The sequence below is a fragment of the Mastigoproctus giganteus genome, chromosome 7 (genome assembly GCF_048544385.1).
Source record: "Mastigoproctus giganteus isolate SK-2022 chromosome 7, ASM4854438v1, whole genome shotgun sequence".
In the NCBI taxonomy this organism is placed as follows: domain Eukaryota; kingdom Metazoa; phylum Arthropoda; class Arachnida; order Uropygi; family Thelyphonidae; genus Mastigoproctus; species Mastigoproctus giganteus.
The window spans coordinates 54,609,716-54,631,336 of NC_143581.1; the positions used below are offsets into that span (position 1 = coordinate 54,609,716).

At 33.9% G+C, this 21,621-nt stretch overlaps 1 protein-coding gene across 1 annotated transcript in view; it reads left to right on the plus strand.

Annotated features, from left to right (window-relative positions):
- slmo (PRELI domain containing slowmo) overlaps positions 1-21,621 on the plus strand; it is a 53,565-nt gene that overhangs the window by 18,300 nt on the left and 13,644 nt on the right. Inside the window, exons 3-4 of the mRNA XM_090377668.1 lie at positions 9,828-9,914; positions 15,814-15,884. Of these exons, the coding sequence (XP_090233794.1) occupies positions 9,828-9,914; positions 15,814-15,884 (158 nt within the window). The remainder of the gene's footprint in view (positions 1-9,827; positions 9,915-15,813; positions 15,885-21,621) is intronic.

Below are 21,621 nucleotides of genomic sequence, written 5' to 3' on the forward strand. Positions count from 1 at the left end.
GTAGTTCCTGCTTTATGAGTTTTCGCTTTACGAGTTCCCAGGTTATGAGTTTATTTTTTTGTTTTTTTTTCCCCCAAGTATCAACAGAATCGAAAATATGAATATTTTCGATAAAAATGAATGTTAAACATTCATAAATACTGCATTTCAAACCACGTGTGTAGCTATACAATACAGTGCACCCTGCTTTACGATTTAATCTATTCCAGAGACACTATCATATCGTGAAAATATCATAATGTGAACCCAATAACACATTGTTTTTTTGGTAAATCTTTCCACAACCTCGGAAGTTGAAATTTTCGCTGTATAACTCTCTAAAAAGGTCGTTAGTATAAATTGTATTAGTTACCAATTCAAATCATTAAAATGTTCTGTTATGTTCTGTTATTAAGAACCAATTTTGAACGGCTTTGTGATATTTTTCTAAAGCACATTTTTAGAGGTCACGACCATAAAACAATAAAAACGGTTTGCACTTTCCAGTTTATTGGCCTTTTCTGTTACTGGGTAGTAACAGAAAAGGCCAATATTCTGTTATAAATGGGTAGTAAACTCTGTGCTATTGCATTTGCAAAAATACTGATAGCTGGAATTGTGTGGTTTTTTTTACATTATTATGGTGAAATGTGTTTCCCCTTTACTGTGAAATATTCAATTGTATAAAAAACATTAAATAAAATTTCAGCATCTTCTCTTCATTTTTTTATTTTTTTAAGCTTCGTAAACTTGTTATTCCGTGCAAATCATGTTAGTTGCAATTTGTACATTCCATTAAAAAATGCTTATGCATACTATTGAAGTTTAAAAAGAAAAGAGAAGATTATCTTTGAAATAAACGCCTCTTGAAGCATTTCTGAAGAAGACTCCTCCTTTTGCAACAAACCAACGAGTGCCGAGCCAGTAATGAGTGATCAACAAGTGTGCATTTAGTCAATGTTGATGAAGAATAAACATTCTTTAACATTTATAAATCATAAATAATTTCTTTATTATTATAATTTGCTTGATTTTACAGGCTGTTTTCCTTTCTTTGGATAAATCAATCTTTATTTAAACAAACTAATTAGCTAACTAATTTTATCAAGAACGTAACCCCTATTTTTAACATTGTCTATGGGTAAAAAATTCCCGCTTTATGAGCGCAGACTAGGAACGAATTAACTCGTAAAGTCGGGGAACTACCTGTATTATGTATTACTTAATGAAAGAAATTAAGTGATACATATTTATTATTTTTTTTAATCTAGTTTGACTTTTGATTGTTATTAATATGGTTAATTTCTTTTCCATTAATATATATATATTTTTTTTTCCATTATTTGGTCAAATAATACGACATGTACTAGTATGTACCGCCAGACACCTGCATAAGTGACAAAAATGTCTGTATGGCATTGTTGAAAAGTTCTTCACAGCGAAGGGAAAAATATAGTGAATAATGTGCTTAAGTTATTAACCACACACACACACATCTAATGCTGGAAAATCAAGAAAGATATATAATCAAGGAAGAGTAAAAATATGAATAAATTAATATTTAAAGACATTTACGTACAAAGTCATTATTTTTACGAAACTTCTAAATTTCATGAAGAAACTCATTCCATAGTGCCTGCTCTTATGAAAATTGACTACAGGAAGCCCACACACGCATTCAGGAAACGTGCCTGTGAAAAAGTTAGCTTTTATCTTGGAAATTTCTGCTTTAAGATTCTAATTCTGAATTTGAGTAAAACAATAGTTAGTCAGTTATCAAGGACTGGGTGTTCCACTTGCCTTCTTGGATGTCTGTTATGTTATCACCATTCCCAAAGATGATGGTTCTGTATGTACTTGGCAGGTGCCAACCAATTAATTTGCAATGCATATACTTTTGACACCTCCGTAGGTGGGCAGGAGCAGCAGTGCATAGCACACGCTTCTTGATTAGACCGGGGTTCGAGCCCATGACCACCAAATACGGAGGATGCAGAAAGGTCAGGGAATGACCACCGCATATCCCCAGAGCAATATGGCCTTAGTTGCTAATGCTCCTAAAAAAAAAAAAAAAGTAAAAAAATAACAATAATAAAGAAATAGCATATACTTTTGTTTATTCAGTAACCTGTTGCATATACTTTTGTTTATTCAGTGTTTTTTTTATTCACTAACCTGTTGTAACAGAATGTTGGGTTAGGTGTCTTTTTTTTTTTTATAAATTTTTTTTTGTGCTCTAAAACCACAGTTGGAAATTTAAGAAATGTCCATAGAGACAAATTGATATGTGCCTAAATTTTGTATGCCTGTCAGTGGAATAAAATTAAGACTGTTAGGAATTGAAATGCTCAAGTTTATGAAGGAGGGTTGAAAAAACATTTGTATTCACCCAGTAGTGGTTGTAATGGAAGGCTGAAACAAACACCATGTATTACACTTTTTCATCATAGTCACCTGACAGAATTACACATTTTTTTCCACATCTCAATGCACTTCTGCAGGCCAGTTTTATGGAAGTCCTCTGACTGTGCTTCAGACCAAGATTCAACAGCAGAAATCACCTCATCATCAGCAGCAAAGTGTTTTCCACAAAGAAAGGGGCTTCAGGACAGAAAAGAGGACGAAATCCAAGGGTGCAAGATTGGGGGAATAAGCAGGATGTTGCAATATTTCATTTTTTTATTGGAATTGACATTTCATGTGCACATTGTGCCTTTTTCTTCTTCTGGTCAGTCTGGGAACCCATCTAGCAGACACAAGACAATTGTTGATGGATGTTGTTTCCCACAGACTCTAGCTAATTTAGAGCTCTGCAGCTTTTTTTTTTTTGATGCTTGTATGGTGATTTTCTAGGATTAATACCTCAATTTTTGCAATGCCCTTCTGTTACAGCAGTTGATGGCATCTTGTGATTTCTTCATCATGCACTTGGGTTCTTCCACATTTGAACTATTTATATCAATGTGCAACAACATGTAACCTGGGCAGTCTTCTGCATAAACAGCGACCGTTTATTTGTGGATTGTTTTGGGTGTTTTCCTTTGCGGAAAGAGGAACTGAATCACTGATCTGTATTCCACTTTATCCATTATAACACTTCATTCATTGCTGCAAAGAAAAAAAAATATATATATTTTCAGATCAAAACCAAAATCTGTGTGTTTTGTATAGAGATTTCATGGTATTGAATAAAAAAAAAATTTCATCTTTTTATCATAACTACTACTGGGTGAATAAAAATCTTTTTTGAACCCAGAAAAGTAAAAAAAAAAAAAAGTAAAGTGCAGCCATTATCAACCCACTGCAGGATGGAAGCCTCCTCAACAATTCATGTTGAGGGAAATGGACCATACTCTACCACGCTGGTCCAGTGCGAGTTGGCAGATCGACCGTATTCAGCAGTCAGGGGCTTGAACCCCGGTCTACTCAAAGAGTGTGTGCTACTGCACTAACCTGTCAGCAGGGATGCGAAAGATCAATCTTCCTCTATGTGCATGGGAATTTGGGAAAAAAAATCAGCAAAATAGGATTGAAATTATTCACTCTTTTAAAGAAACCTTCATTTTTAATCTTTTTTGAACATAACTGTGAAAAATCCATTTCTTATATTAAAAACATTTTTAATTAATTTTTGAAATTAAAACTCCTTTAGACTGTTCAGCGAGCAAAATGCAAATTGAAAAACTCACGCTTCAACAAATGCAGATGTCGGCAGTTTGATTCCAGATGGTGCTTCTATGTCACAAAGCCAGAGAGAATTACCAGTTGGAGAAAGCATAAGCATACATCAGTAAAGCTAGCTTGTTATAAATAACTGCACAATAGATACCACTCAACATGTGCATGTAATTAGGCTTAAATTAATTCATGAATTTTTACTTATTGTGTAATAATTAAGAGCTTTCTGGAATTTTCAGTGAAGAAATCAAAAAAAACATTTTCAGAAACATGTATGAGGAGTTTCAGCTGTGTGGTGGCAGTATAGATGAAGCATGAATTGCTGAAATATTGTCTGTGATCTCATCTCACTCAGTGGTTCTGCATGCTTGACTCAATTAAAATCTATGTTCTGATTCTCTATTCATGGTATTGGATTAACCCTCCTCTAACGCACACATTTTTAAACCTTAAAACCACTTTGTTCCCTCAGTTATGACTTAATACTTTTTAATAAAGGATTTTTATTAAATTTCTCTACTAAAATTTACTTTAACAGGTATATGCCTACTTAAGGATTCAAAACATCTGCAGTTTTGAAATAGATCATTGAGCAGCATTTGGAGACTAGGCACCTGCAAGGAGTTCTGATTGAGGCGTTTAGGATCTTCAATGGATGAGTAAGCTCATTGTTGGTGGGATTCTTACTCTTGCCAAGACTACACACATGAGGGAGCATAAATTCAGTTCAGGAAGGATAGTTTTAGTATAGATGTGTGGAATTTTGCACTCAGCCAGCAAATGGTTGATTGCCAGAACCAACTTCATCTGTTGTTGTGGAAGTGGGTATATTGAATGAATTCAAGGAATAACTAGACAAATTCTTGGGATGAGTGAGGTTTTTTTTTTTGTTTTTGTTTTTTTTTTTTGGCTGATGCTGTATAAGCTTGCTTTCTTGTATCATTTGCAACTACTAATATTAATATATATAGAAATAATTGTTTTTATCTTACTTTACCTTGACTAAAAAATATTAGTAATTTTTTTAGTACAATAGCAAATCGTTGTTTGAGATTGTATCTTTGTCCCATAATTCACAGGCATGTAATGAACTTGGGAAAATGGCAGTTATTAGCATTAGTAGAGGCCAGAAGCATACGATGCAAGAAAGCAAGCTGATACAACATCAACCAAGAAAAAAAAAAAAAAAAACTTCCCATTTCACCCATCCATTCGCTCCAAAAGTTTGTCCAATTCTTCCTTTATTTAAGCTATTAAATAAATTCCATGACAGATGGAAGTTTTCCAGCAATCAACCACCTGCTGGCTAAAGGCAAATTTCTGTACATCTATTCTATAACTGTCTTTCCTCAATTTGAATTTAGCCCCTTCAGGTCCATAATCTGAGCAAGTGGAAGAATCCCATCAGCATTGAGCTTGCTCAAACCATTTAAGCCTAATACATCTCAATCAGATAACATCAAGGGTGGGAGTCAATTTTCAGAACTTAAGCCTTTCTTGGTAAGAGCAACTTGTTTGTTCCCCTCACCAATCTTGTTGCCCTTCTGTGTACCCATTCCAGCAGCTCTACAGTCTTCCTAAATTGAGGCCTCCAGACCTGTATGCAGTACTTGAATTTATTTAAGCTATTAACTTCCATAAGACAGATGGAAGTTTGTTCCAGCAATCAACCACCCACTGGCTAAAAGCAAATTTTCACACATCTATTCCACAACTGTCCTCAATTTGAATTTATGCCTCCTCAGGTGCATAATCTGAGCAAGGGGAAAAATCCCATCAGCATTGAGCTTGCTGAAACCATTCAAGGTCTTGTATACCTCAGTTAGGTCACCTCACAGGTGGAAGTCGATCGTTTAAGTAAATTGCAGAACTTAAGCCTTTCTTGGTAAGAGCAACTCTTTGTTCACCTCATCAATCTGATTGCCCTTCTCTGTACTCATTCTAGCAGCTCTACATCCTTCCTAAATTGAGGCCTCCAGACCTGTATGCAGTACTCAAGGTGTCTTATACAAGGGGATAATCACCTCCTTATCCCTGCTAGCAAAATTCCTGTATACATTGACAAGACTCCATGACACGCTCCGGCCACCTGTCTGCACTGCTCAGAAAACCTTCATATCTGACTGCACAATTATTCCCAGGTCTTTTTCATTCTCCACTACTCTGAGTGTAGTACCGCACAATTGGTACATTACTCTGGGGTTACTGCTACCCGTATGCAGTTCTTTGTATTGTCAATGTTAAACTTCATTTGTCACCTCTCATCCCATCTGCAAAACTTTTCTAGATTCTAGTAATAGAGGTTATAGTTATTAGAGAAAATTTTATTTATTGAATGCTGCATATCAAAATTTTGAGTACTTAATGCTCTTTTTCTCTTTGTCGAGATATTGTGAAGCAGTAACTGTCATATACAGTGAAACTTCCCTTTAACAGACAGCCATGGGGAACGAAAATTTGTCCGTTAGTGAGAAGTGTCTGCTAACAAGAAGTCTGAGGGGTAGAAAAAAAAAAAAGAAAGAAAGAAAAATCGTTAAACGTTTAATGTAAAATTAAATTAAAATATATACAGATTTTGAACAATATTTTTGTAAATAATATGCAATTACATACACAAGAGATAAAGAAAAATCGTTAAACTTTTAATGTAAAATTTAATTAAATTATATACAGATTTTGCACAATATTTTTGTAAATAATATACATACAATTGTGCTATGCATATTATGACTTTATCTTAAGAAAAATACATACAGTAATCACTTATTTTCTTCTACACCTTCTTCCGGCTGATAATTTTGTTTTGAACATTTGTTTGGAGTGAAGAAACCATCGAAAGTCCTTCAGTATCTTCTTCAGCAGCGAAAAACATTTTTAAATGATTGATTTGTATGAGCACTTCTATTTTCATCGGTGGTTCGTCGTTAATGTTCTTCAACAGAATGACGCCGACCAGGCTAGCCGAGTGGGTAAAGTACCTGCCCGGCAACCCAAAGGTCACGGGTTCGATTCCCACCTCAGGCTTGGATCAAAGTACTGCAAAAACCTTGGGAGGTGCAATATGGCCACAGAAGCCGATGCGCCAAACAACTACCAAATCAAAAAAAAAAAAAAAAAACAATGACCTCCTTCCATTTCTTCATCCTCATGAGGAACTTCTTGAAAAATATCGATGATAATGTCATTGATATCTAGAGCACCATCTTCTGTAGTGAGGTTCGAGTCTATATCTTTGTAGCCAGGGTCACTTGTAGCTGAAGTATCGTACATTATCAATAGATGTTGAAGTTCTTGTTCTTTTTGGTGCTCCACATTGCTGTTCACAACTTCAATTTTTGCGTTTGAGAAGCCAGACTTTACAAAACAGTTCATGACAGTTTGTTTTCTAATTGCGTTTACTGAAGAGGAAATCCATTGAATCGCATCTAGGATGCGGATTTTCTTTGCAAGGTCACTCGCACATGTTACATCGTTCGTGTTTGCAATGAGATGTCTTAAAACACATTTTCTGTAGTGAAGTTTAGAATTTTTTTATTATCCCTTGATCCAAGGGCTAACACTCTGCAGATGTGTTTGGTGGCAGACAAATGATTTGAATGTTGGACAATTCAATGTGCAGGTGATATGCAGCATTATCCATGAAAAGAATAATTTTTCTGTTTTGACGAATCATGTTTTGGTTAAAGTGACTTATCCATTCGCTCATGATATCTCGTGTCATCCATGCTTTTTTATTAGACTTCCAGTCAATATTCAAAAGATTCAACTTTATGCCCTTGAAACAATGAGGATTTTGTGGTTTTCCTATAACAAGAGGTTGTTCAAAGTCTCCCAGCATATTTGTACACAATAGTACAGTCAAGCGTTCCTTAGAAATTTTTCCACCCTGGCACTTTTCATTTTTTAGACTCATTATTTTTTCAGGAAGAGCTTTAAAAAACAACCCTGTTTCGTCACAGTTGTAAATATCCTTAGCTTCAAAATCACGATATAAATCTTCCAATTTGACAGTCCACTCTGTTACAACCCCAGTATCAACAGATCCACCTTCACCACTTACGGTTTCCAAGAAATTTTATGCCGAGTTTTGAACTTGTCTAGCCATCCCTCAGAAGCTTTGAACTCATTTACTGCCATAGATTTCGCAACCTCTGAAGCCTTTCCCCTAATAATAGGCCCATTAATGGGAATTTTTTTAGCACGTGCGCGACAAAACCATTCATACGTAACATTGTCAATTCGAAGTCCAACAGTTTTCGGGAATGATTTTTGAACCTGATCATTTCCGTTTTGCCAAAATTGTTTGAGCAGTTAATTTTTTTTCTTTAGGATGTTGCTTACCTGCATCTTCCCGATTTTGAATTTTGCAGCGAGATTGCGAACACTATTTTTTTTTTTGCCGATCATACGCATTAATGAGTTCGACTTTATCTTTTAAAGTTAAATGTGTACGAGAAGACATTGTGCACTTCACACGACACTGAACAAAACTGAAAACTGAAACTTAAAAGACACACCGAATTTATCAGAAGTTTTACACGTGCCTTAAAATTCTTGAAAAGGGGTTTAGAACCGCGACGTAAACCTTGATAAAATTCAGAGAATTGGAAATAGAAAATAAACACACAATTGAAGCAATACGTGGAAGAAAAGTTCCTAGAAAAGGGCCGTGAGCTCTCCCGCAGTCCATTGTGGGGAGATCAAATTAAGTGCTAATCTAAACGAAACAGTGCAGATTGCCTGTCCGAGTCCATCACAGAAAATGTCTGCTAGACAAAACTGCAAACACGTTAAAACCAATGGAGGTGAGTTGGGGAATTTGAAATTGTCTGTTGTAGAGAGATGTCCGTTAGGAGAAGTTTCACTGTATACAAAGCAAGTAATTCTAAATCTTTCCCAGTTATGATTGCAGTATACATAGTTGATATGTGATTACCTCTCCTGTACATAAATAATTTTTCTTGATGTTGAATTCTTTTCCTTGTTATAAGGAAAACAAACAAACAAAACAATATAATAGAGGGAGGAATATATATATATATATATATAAAAATTATTTTTATTGTCATGTGTAGAATGTAGTAGGAATATGTCTATAATTTAACTAGTGCTAATAATGAAAATACCGTGTACCCTGGGAGCGATATATGTTGATTAAAGGGGTTCACAAAATTCTCACTTTGTTTCTTCCTGTTTATAACGTTACATTTTTCTTTTCCTTTTTTCCTTTCTTCCCCCCTTCAATCAACATATATCGCTCCCAGGGTACACGGTATTTTCATTATTAGCACTAGTTAAATTATAGATATATTCCTACTACATTCTACACATGACAATAAAAATAATTTTTTATATATACATTATGGTTGTAGGGTACCTTTGCTCTTGCAGTGTCCCTGATCCATAATTCATATTATCGCAATTCAAATTCAAATCCAATTTCTCTACTTAATTTTAATTTTATTATTTGTAATTATATATATATATATATATATTCTGCTAGATAGCCTAGTATGTTGCAGAATGACTTCCCCCCTTCCCCTGCTGCATTTATTTTAAAATTTTTCTAAAAATTATCCTGTGCCAAATTTTTTTTTTTTTTTTTTATGAGCATTAGCAACTAAGGCCATATTGCTCCGGGGATATGCGGCGTCATTCCCTGACATTTCCGTATTTGGTAGTCACGGGCTCAAACCCCAGTCTAATCAAGAAGCGTGTGCTATATACTAATGCTCCTGTCCATCCCAAAATTTTTTATAGAATAATTTTTATAGAATATTTTGAGCATTTTTTGCTCTAGAAATTCATGCTCACCATTTTTTTGCTATGGGTAATTTGAAATTTAATTGAAGAATTTCCTTTAGGTATCTTGATTTTTATGGTCTTTCTTTCATTCTTTTATGTATTTTTAATGTAATAATTTTTTGTAAACTATAAAATAAAAAAAAAAGACTATGATTTTGGATATGGAACCATGAGTAGTCACTTCACTGTGTAATCTGATTTGGAAGTGTAGTGGTTAATTTTTTTCTATTACTCTAAATGCAGTAAGGCACAACTATATAACATATTACAGATAAAAATTTAACTGACGTTAAGTTCCTTTTGATTAATATTGTGCTGTTATTTACTTTAACGATATCTGTCTCTCACCAAAATATTTTCTCTAGTTATTAGGTTCAGATAAAACTTGTTTTGTAAGTGAACATTCTGAGGTTAATCCAGCGGGGAGGACAATGACCTTACAATCAAGGAATGTAAGTATGATGTTTAGTTTCATATGTGTAATCTGATTGACAAAAAGAGCTTGCTTTGTCAATAAATTTTTAACATTAAATAAGTTAAATGATATGTTAAGTTAATAAGACATCTTTTAATCACATTATATACAATAAAATCCATCATTACAAATAATATGGTTTATTATTAGTATATTTGATTCAAGGCCAATGTTAATTATAATTGTGGACACGTTAATTGGAATGAACTGTGCACTGGGAAAAACCTGATAAAGTTCTGTCAAAGTTCCTTTCCATGGAAGAAGGTTAAGTTGAATTTTATGATAAAGCTGTATTAGGATGGAAAAGAAAGGTGTGGATTAAAAAGAGTAGTCTTTGATTGAGATAAAGTGTATTATGATAATAGATGAAAGAGGGTATATAGTAATTCTTCTTGTTTTCCCTCAGCATTTATGCACTTTTTAACCTCAAATTTAGATATAGCAAGGATTCATTAGAATCATTAAATTTAGAAATAACGAGAGTCTAAGCTAATTTTCTCAGCTTCCCTTTTACTGTATATTTTTATGTAGGACGTCTTTTACATATGCAATTGTTCATTTGTAAAATGTAGTAGAAGAGCTCTTAACTGACCTCTGCTTAACTGATTCCACCCTTTGAAACATTATCTGATGCCCACAGCACACATTATCTGATGACCACAGCAAATCCAGTGTCTTTCAAAGTACTCGACCGTGAACAGAATTTTTCATATTTCAATCCGAATTAACTGTAACTGGATTAGTGAAGGTTTACTGTATATATAAAAAAAACAAAGTGGAGAGACCCTGCTGTAAAATGTCACATTTCATCATCTAAACCTGGGGTTCTCAACATTTATCATCTGCTGACCCCTTTAAAAAAATGCAGTTTTCCATCATTGACCCACTCGTCCAAAAAAATGCATTTTAATTTTAATGGATGGATTATAAGAAAAATCTGTTAATAATAGTTAAAATAATTATAATACATAGGCAAGTAACAATCAGTTTGTGATTACTTACCAATTACTTTAGTTTAGCAACAAAAAACACAGTAAAAATAATTTGGTTTATTAATCATTTTAGTTTTTTAAAAATCACAGCCTGTTATATATCCATTTTAATCATTAGCATTAATTGTTAATGAGACAGTTGTGGCTGATGTAGTATCCGGGCTAAAATTACTTAATTTGATCCTATGTTTCCCACTTTCTGATATGTTCAGCCTGTTTCTTGTTTTTCTCATTAAATTATTAATACAACTGAATCCAGCTTCCACTAGATAAGAACTGGGAAAAGTTAAAAAAAAAAAAAAAAAAAAAAATGGTTCTGCCATGGTTTGTAATTTTAGATATTTATTTTGCGTATCTTCATTATTCCAATAGAAGGTATATCGTTTAGTTTGGAAGACAGATTTGGCCTTCAAATCTTTTGTCATTTCAATTAACTCTTGTAAAATAAATTCAATTTAGAAACATCACCCTCAACTGGTTATAGAATCCATTCATATCATAAAGATCTTGAAATTGAATGTTAAGATCTTCTTCAATTGAAACATGTACAATAGCAAATCGTTGTTTGAGATTGTATCTTTGTCCCATAATTCACAGGCATGAAAAGTTAGCAAAATAGCAAAAATCTCTTCAATTTAAATTGAATATAAATGGGCTCATTTTGGATTTAAACCCAAGAATAATTTGAATTATATTCATATAATTTGAACAATTTTATTCATATCTCTGCCTTGTAGTCATATTAGGATATCATTAAATTTTGAATATATACTGAGTGATCACTAAATTATGACCACCCCTATGAAAACTGAATGCGACCCATTGACCACGTGAGGTACAAGAGTGCGGAGTTAGTCGACCTATGTAGCATAGATAAGGTGGTTCAGTAGGTAGTAAAATTCCAAGTGTGATGGGTAAAAGGAAAGATTTATTGGACTTTGATGAAGGACAGATTGTGGGTGCTCAACGAGCTGGTGCCTCGCTTCTCCAAACGGCTGAACTGGTGGGGTGTTCGAGAGCCGACGTTGTTAAAGTGTACCAGAACTGGCGTAAAAATGGTCAAACAACGACCCGATGGCAAAACTGCAAAGGTCAACAAAAGGTTGATGTTAGCTATGAGCGCTGGGTCCGATGACTTCTACAGGTGCAGCACTGTTGAAGAGTTGACTACCCAAGTACAACATGGGCCAACCCAGAACAATATCTAGCACGACCATTCATCAGATGCTCGCACATATGGGCTATACCGGCAGACGACCTCTATGGCATCCTCTCATAACCAAGGTTCATCGGCAAACCTTGGTTAGGAGAGGATCGAAAAGACTCGCCTGGTGCAAAGAGCATGCAAGTTGCACATTAGAAGATTGGAAGAAAGTGTGCTGGTCGGATGAGTCACGTTATTTACTCCATACCGTGGATAGTCGTGTACAGATTTGGCGTCAACAACATGAGGCTCTTGATCCATCATGCATTGTATCAAAAGTGCAGGCCAGTGGAGGCAGTTGTATGGTGTGGGGCATGTTTCACTGGCAGGAACTTGGACTCCTGGTGCATGTGGAACAATGTATCATCAACTGCTTGCTGACTGTGTACACCCTGCTATGTTACACTTTTTCTCAAATGGCGATGGTATCTTCCAAGATGACAGTGCGCCAAACCATCAGGCACTTGTGCAAGAATGGTTTGAGGAACACAGTTCTGACTTCCAACATATCGATTGGCCGCCGATATCAATCCCATAGAGCACTTGTGGGACACTATGGAAGGCCATTATCAGGCATCTCGATACACCAATAACCTCCATACCTCCCGAATGCTTCTGACATCTTGTTGAATCAATGCCACATCGGATAGCTGTCGTACTGAGGGCAAAAGGAGCATCTACAAAGTAATAGGTAGGTGGTCATAATTCATTGATCACTAAGTGTATATCAGTCAAGTAAAGCACATGCTTTCTTTATTCAATTAATTTTGTTTCTAATGGTTTCTTTATTTCAAGAAGAAATTTTATCACAGAATCAAAAAGTTCAATCAAATACTGTAAACAATTTCCTTTTGATAACCAGCGTACCTCTGTATGCAAGAGCAGTTGTTTGTAGATCACATAATTTACCAAATAGATGATCATTCAAGGATTTGACCTTTCATTTATTGATTTAATACATGCTGGAAGCACATCATGGAGTTTCTCACATATTTTTTGCAACCAAATGCTGCCTGTGCAGTTTAACATTGGAAATCTTTTTCTTCAAAAATGCTAAAACCCTCTATATGTGCCAACCATTGCTGATGCTCCATCAGAAGCAGCTGCTACAATATTAGTAATAGAAATATTATTTTCCTGTTTCAGAGCCCAAAAAAAATCTTTTTGTTACTATTTTTCCGGTTGTAATAACATTCATAAGCCATAAGAATACTTAAAGTTCCACATGTTCCCTCATCCAATTGTACTGCAAATTTAGTTGTCTGCAATTCAGAAACCACAGTTTTTTGAATATCTTCAGCCATTTCATCAATACAACATTGAACTGTATTTTACTCGGTGGAATGCAAATAAATCCCAATGTTAAATAATCTTGCAAATATAGATGGCTCTTCTTTTTTTGGGAGTGACATGGTATAAGGATCTTCCTAAAAACTACATTACCAAAATTATTTGGTAATTAAAAACATTACCAATATGTTTTTAAATAACTTACAATAGTTTTTAAATATGTAATATGTAAAAATTTAACAAAAAAAAAATATTAAAGGAATTATTATGTCTGAATATGTCCCACCAAATCAGACTCTCAATCAAACATACTATATTGAAGTTCTGACAAGGCTGCATGAAAAAATTTGAAGGAAGAGACCTGCATTGTGGAAGGTATTCAACAGATGGTTGAATGCTCCTTCAAGACAATTGACTTCACCAGCACAATGCACTCTGTTCTGCAGTTTCTGGCCAAAATGTGTGTAAACATCCTACTCGCTGGACCTAGTTCAATCTGAGTTTTTTCCTCTTCCCTAAACTGAAAATTATACTTAAGGGAACCCATTTTCAGTCCATTGAAGACGTTGAGAAAAAAACAACTGAAGTGTTAAAAGGGCTTACAAAAAATTTTTCTTTGTTTGGAAGAAACTTATTCAACAGTGTGCAACCACCTGATTTCTGTCTGTGCCCCATGGAGGAAGGCCAGGACCCTGCCATCTATAATCTATTCTGAACAGCTAGTTTTTTTTTTTACCTACCCCTATCTTGTCTAATTCAAAAAAGACTGCTGAAACCAGCTACAGTCAAATATCACTAAAACAAAACTAAATGGAACTATAACGAAGATTTGCTACCATGGAATGTGTATTTCACCTTTAAATTTCAATCCACTTTACCAAACCTGATTAGACTGGGGTTCGAGCCCATGATCACCACATATCCCCAGAGCAATATGGCCTTGGTTGCTAATGCTCCTAAAAACCAAATAACAACAACAACAACTTTACCAAAAACTACATGTGCAAAATCATTGGGAATTCACAAACCTCTAAAGTTATGCAAGTAATCCATTTTGTTTGCATTATACTGAAGTCAAACACTGATCATTAATCATATTTTAAAAAAAAAAAAACATGATTTCCTGATGCAGAAGTTGTATACATTGTCTTTTAAGTCATCATATGCATGTGCTCAATATGAGAGAGAGAAATAACAGATCAAACAAAGAAATAACAAAGATTGTTTTTACCATAATAGTCATGCAGCTTGATGTGATACAGAACATAAAAACAAATGATTAAAATGGATATGTAACAGGCTGTGATTTTTAAAAAACTAAAATGACAGTAATAAACAAAATGATTTTTACTGTGTTTTTTGTTACTAAACTAAAGGAATTGGTAAGTAATCACAAACTGATTGTTACTTTAGTTTAGTAACAAAAAACACAGTAAAAATCATTTGGTTTATTACTGTCATTTTAGTTTTTTTAAAAATCAGTCTGCTACACATCCATTTTAATCCATTAATTGTTAATGAGACAGTTGTGGCTGGTGCACTATCCGGACATGCAGTTTTTGGTAAAGTGGATTGAAATTTAAAGGTGAAATACATATTCTACAGTAGCAAATCTTCGTTATAGTTCCATTCAGTTTTGTTTTAGTAATATTTGACTGCATCTGGTTTCAGCACTCTTTTTGAATTAGACACGAGAGGGGTAGGTAAAAAAAAAAAAAAAACTAGTTGTTCAGAATGCATTGTAGACAGCAGGGTCCTGGCCTGTCTCCATGTGGCACAGACAGAAACTGCAGTAGCCACCTGGGCTAAGTGGCCAGTGAAACCGAACATCGTACTGCGATACATAAACATTACTTCACTGATTGGACTATATATTTCATAGTAGGGTTGGATTGGGACCCTATCATAATAAATAAATAAAAAAACAAGTTGTGGGTAAGGCCAATTCAAACTTTGATTTTATTGTAGATGTATTCCAAATTACTCATATTAAAATGCGTATAAAACCCCATATCATTAGTCAGGGAAGGATTGGTGACTTTGCAATACATTGCATTTCAAGTAAGCTGCTCTTGAATTAACTAAGATATGCTGTATCTTGAAAAAGAACAACCACACTGTGCACATACTAACTAGAAACTATTAGCTATGTATTGAACCTTGTTGGGACTTGATATGCCACCTAGCACCAAAGTTATGGACTGAGAGGGATTATTTTTCAGTTTGCCCTTGCAGAATTTTCATTAATCTACAGTTTGTTTTCATAAAATTTACATCTTTAATGATAATCATCAATCAGAAGGGTCCATCTTGTTTTTATTTATTTGATTGTAATTATAAGATTTGTTTGCAAATAATAAGAATTATTCTATGTTGATATATATTTTTAGTTAACATTCTGCAATGAAGTATCTATTGTTGAAAAATTAACATACAGCCAGCATCCAAGTAAAAATAACTGGTAAGTTGCCATTCTGAATTGTCAGTTACTGTGTTTTTATTATTAACTCGGATAAATAACCTTATCAAATGAAAGTTTCTTTAAAATTTTTATACCATGTTTACTTTAATAAAAATATCATGAATTGCTTTGATTTGGTTACTAAGTGATGGGACATGGAAAAGGAGGTAGGTTGATAAATGATCATACTGTGCACCATGTTTAGGACATTAGTTTATTCTGCCGCTGGCAAACTATACTTAACATTATTGTCTTAAAATAAGTGTAAAAGTTTCACTTATTTTAAGATAACCCCATCCCATCTTGAAAAATTTTTCTCTCACCAGAGGTTTCATAACTTCTGACTGATTTGTGTATCCAGGAACACCCTTTAATGGAGATGGAAATAAACAATAGGTTAATTAAAGCAGGAGGTGTAGGAAGCCATTTAAACAAATTTATATTAAGTAAAAAATAAATGTGCCCAAAAGCAAATTAGTTGCTTATAACACAGATTTAACTTATTGTGGTGAGAGCTGGGTAAGAAATAGACTGATTAAAAATTAGAATAAATTTCTGAAGAATAAATAGAAATAAGAGTTTTAAGAAAAATAATGAAATGGATACGAGCAATGGCAAGGACATATTGCCAATGAAAAAATAATAATATAAAACCTTGGGGTAATATGCATCAAATCAAAATAAGTGAAGCAAACTTCAGGTGGTTTGAGCACCCTAAAAGGCTGGCAGAAGGACAATTAGCTAAACAGGTATTTGAATGGTAATTGGCTCAGAGGCATACAATAGGAAGGTAGATCAGTGCCAAGCAAAAAGGAGGGCTGACTCTAGCTAGGCCCTAGGGATCCAACAGGAAAGATAATAATATGGAGGGTAACAGTCCAGGAGAGCTAATTTGTATTAGTTATATATATAGTGTATAATATACAATAAAACTTGGTTATAATGAGCACGGAAATAACGAGATCACGGCTGTAATGAGCAAAAAGCCATAATGAGTTTTAATTTACTTATATTCCCATACAATCGCTCACTGTTATAACGAGCATACCACATGGATATACTGTACAAATTTTGGTAACTATGCAAGCATTCTTAATTGCTCAGGTAGTCGAAAAAACCCAATTCTTGGAATAGACAAAACTGAAAGAGGCAACTTAGCTTTTATGACCACCTGCATCGGATCAGCGGGCTTTTTATGACTTTGTCCTTTCGGTAACAGGCTATACAATAGTGCATTGGCGTTCCCCTTGGCATTACTCTATTTACAGATTGTCTTGTATTCACTGAACCATAAATTTTTTTTGGGACTTCTAAGAACTTTGTATGCTGATCACTTTACTGTCATTTTAAAGTAAAGATCAGAAACGTGCCCTTTGGAAACATGTCTACAGACAAAAGAAGGTCTCTCTCGATTCGCGAAAAAGTCAATTATTCATGAGTGAGAGCATGGTGCAAAAAATGTTGAAGTATGTAAAATGTTTTCTTTGTCTTCTTCAACAGTATCGACATTGTGGAAGAATAAACATGTTTACATATCAGCACTGGAAAAAGAACATAACCAAAAAAAAAAAAATTAGGAAATGCAGGGTTACAAACATCACTCAAACATTGCTTTAATGGTTCATTACACAGAGAAGTGCTGGATTTTTAATAGACAATAGGTCTGATTTTGAAGGCCCAAGTGAAAAAATTTGTTAAACAATTTGGTTGCTATGATTTTGTATGTAACAACAGTTCGCTGGATCAATTTAAAAACCGAATACAAGCATATTAATACAAATAAATAATATACAGTAAACCCCCACTATTCGCGGGGGTTACGTTCCTGAGAAATGCCGCGAATACTGAATTATGGCTCCCATAGTAATAAAGGGGTTCCGTTGCAAAGTAGGAAATATATAAGAAAAACTAGTCTAAAATTTTGTCTATGTATGTATTATATGTACATTCATAATATGACTCTGTACATAGACAGTACATAGTGAAATGCAAGCATCGAAATGAAAATAAGAAACAGTTTAATATTAAATGTAATATTTATTAGAAATTTCAAACAAATCTTTCAAACCAGTGCCTTTGCTAGCTAAAAGCTTATCCCGCCAGTGCTATCACCAGTTTCGCTAAAGTGTTGATAAAGGAGTTTTGCCTTTTCATGAATAATGAGTGAACTTAACGGAATTTTATTTTGAGTTCAGTCTTCTATCCACAGATTTAAAGCCTTTTCCATTTTTTCTAATTTAACATCACGAGTTACAGAGCAAATTTTTGAAGCAATTAGCACATTTTCACGGATACTACAGAGGATTTTTTCTTCCGATTTCTTGATTAATCGTACCATTGACTCATTGATTTTATAATGTTTTGCCACTGAGGAGACACTTTCACCATTAGAAATTTTATTCGCTAATGTCATCACCTCTGATCTTTTCACATTTCCCTTGTTATTCGTAGCCATATTTTTGTATGGGTTAGAAAGAACTTGTCCACAATAAAGTCACTTTCTTCCATTAACACACTCGAAAGTCTGTTTTACACTGCAAAACGGTAGATTTATCACTTTTTTAAGCATATCAATTTATAAATCGATAAATTTATTCAATTTATAAGCATATAAATTAAAAGCAAACGATGAAACCGTCCATGACAAGTGCATAACACATACTGAACAAGGATTAGCGAGAAACATCCACGCTTGCAGTTTTGTCACCCCTCTCCCCCCCCACCCACTGAGCACTGTTTTGACTGGAAAAGATAATTTTTACCACGCCCATGTTTTTTTATGGCGGAAAATGTTCACGACGCTTTAAAATTCACATTTTTTTAGGTTTCATTTTATATTAAATCAGCGACCGCAAATACGCGAATAGTGGGGGTTTACTGTATAGGTATATACTAATATTATGTTTTTCTCTATAATATTTCTTTTGTTTTTTGAATCTATCTTTTTATCAAGTTATTGAAAATTTAAAAAAAAATAGGAGATTGATTTAACTTGTCACTGATATAGTGAGTAATGGTTATAACGAGGAAATTTTGTCAGCCCCTTGATGCTCGTTATAACAAAGTTCGACTGTATATAACTAATTGTATAATTAGCATTTTATTATATTGTATAATTTGTATTAGTTATATCTTCTGGGTGTAACAGATTTGGATGATGATTTTGTATAATTTGTTTGGAGAATGTAGTTCTAAAAGGAAGAAATGCAGCAGATAGTTATTACTCCAAGAAAGAGACGACAGGAATTTAAAGCAAATTGTGCATCTGAATAGAAGGTGTAGTATGCAGCAAATGACTGAAAAATCTAATTTAGGAGAACAAAAAGACCAACCAACCCATTTCCAATTGAATAATGTGGCAGGAGTTTGAAGAATTTAGGATTTTGTAGTCATATACTTATGTGAAAGCCCACTCTTGATGTAAAGAATTGAAAGAATCAACTGGAGTGTGCCAATGTAAATAAGTATCCAAATTTTTGGAGAAACCTGGTCTAATGAGTCTCGATTTATACTTTTTTGCACTGGTGATAAGGCAAAAGTATGGTGTGAAGCTGTGCATACACTTTTTCATGTCTACTACTCAAGTGGCTGAGGGTGGTATCATGGTGTGGGGTGTTCTATTGGTACGAATTTTGTATGCTCGTAATATTAGAAGGTCATATTACCTCTAACAAATATCTTTTTGTCATATCAGAGCAAGTTTCTCCAAAAATTAATATAATAATAAAATACATAAAATATTTATCAAAGGGGTGCCATATGCAAGAATCATGAATATACTCAATTTACATTACAAGGCATTGAGATGTAAAGGAAATTAAAAAGTACAGTCGGTCCTCATATAACACGTGTTTACATTACACGAATTCGATCATACACGATTTATAAATAGGGGAATGTTATCTTATATAACACGAACCGAATTCGCTTATGCACGATTCGCCTTTGTGTTTACAAGAAATGGCAGTCGAACGTGGAATCACCCCAACCGAACGCAACACGATAGGAATGAAGAAGATTCTGAAAATGTATTTATATGTTTTATATCAGTGAAGGGGAAACACATTTCACCATAATAACGTAAAAACCAACACAATTCCAGCTATCGATATAATCGCAAATGCAATTAGATGGAGTTTACAACAGATTCCACTAGCAGAAACGAAACTGGAAATTGTTTTTATTGTTTTATGGTAGTAACCCCTAGAAATGTGCTTTAGTAAAATGTGAGTTGTTAATAGTGTATCTCGGCTTTACGGTGTTGTTTATTCAGTTGCTATACGCGCGCAGCTTTGTTTATGTGTATTAAGCGTGCCTCCTCGTTTTGTAATTGCGCTTTATTCCCTAAAAATTAGTGAAATACTGTACTTAAAAGGTGTGAAAAGGAAGCGTCCTGGCGAAGACACTGCAGATTCAGAGAGAGAAAAAAAAAAAGCAATATCGATAAACAGAAGCGGACTGGGCCAAAAATTCTTACCCGGGAAAAATTTATGGTGGCATCATACTACGGTTTATGGCCAAAATCACACCGGCCTCCGGCCCACCGGAATTTCCCGGGTAAGGCTTATGGCCAGTCCGTCTCTGTCGATAGAGAAAAAAATATGAAATTGTGAAACGCTTTGAGCGAGATGAAAGACCATGTGATATTGCACGTGCTACACACCTAAATGAGGCAATGCCGAGAATTACAAAGAATGCGGAGAAAATAAAAACAACTTTCATAGCGGGAACAACTCAAAGTGTAATTAAAATCCATTAGATTAAGACACAAAGAATTGGAAGAGATGGAATGGCTGTCATCTGTTTGGATAGAAAATCAAACAAAAAACAAGTTTGCTTACGATAGAAGCAAAAGCAATATTTTATTACGTAATAGTCGTAATAAAATATGTAAGTATTTTATTACGACTATTTTATTTAATATAACAAATTTTTTAAGAATAAAATACTTTTTAGTATTAAAAAATACTAAAAATACTTTATTATAATATAATAAATAATATAATATTATAATATAATAAATAATAAATATTTATTTTTTATTATTTATTATATTATAATAAAAAATATTATATTTTTTATTACGTATTTTAATCGTTATAAAATACGTAAGTATTTTATAACGATTAAAATTACCCGATTATTTATTGTGTTTGGTAATGTTTTGGTTCCAAATGTGTGTTCAATCTTGGGTGGTCGGCACCTAACCCCACTTTTCCCATAGGGCCTGTTGTTTATATTGCACGATTTTGCATTGCACGAGGGTTTCTAGGAACACAACTATCGTGCTATACGAGGACAGACTGTATTTATGAAAGTGCATTAAAGTTTGTTGAAATAGTCTAAGCTCCTCTACTTTCAAAAGTTGCTAAATTTGTGAAAGAAAATAAGATAAATATCAAATTGGACAAAATAAAGAAAGATTTATTATATAAATAATAAATATTTATTTTTTATTATTTATTATATTATAATAAAAAATATTATATTTTTTATTACGTATTTTAATCGTTATAAAATACGTAAGTATTTTATAACGATTAAAATTACCCGATTATTTATTGTGTTTGGTAATGTTTTGGTTCCAAATGTGTGTTCAATCTTGGGTGGTCGGCACCTAACCCCACTTTTCCCATAGGGCCTGTTGTTTATATTGCACGATTTTGCATTGCACGAGGGTTTCTAGGAACACAACTATCGTGCTATACGAGGACAGACTGTATTTATGAAAGTGCAT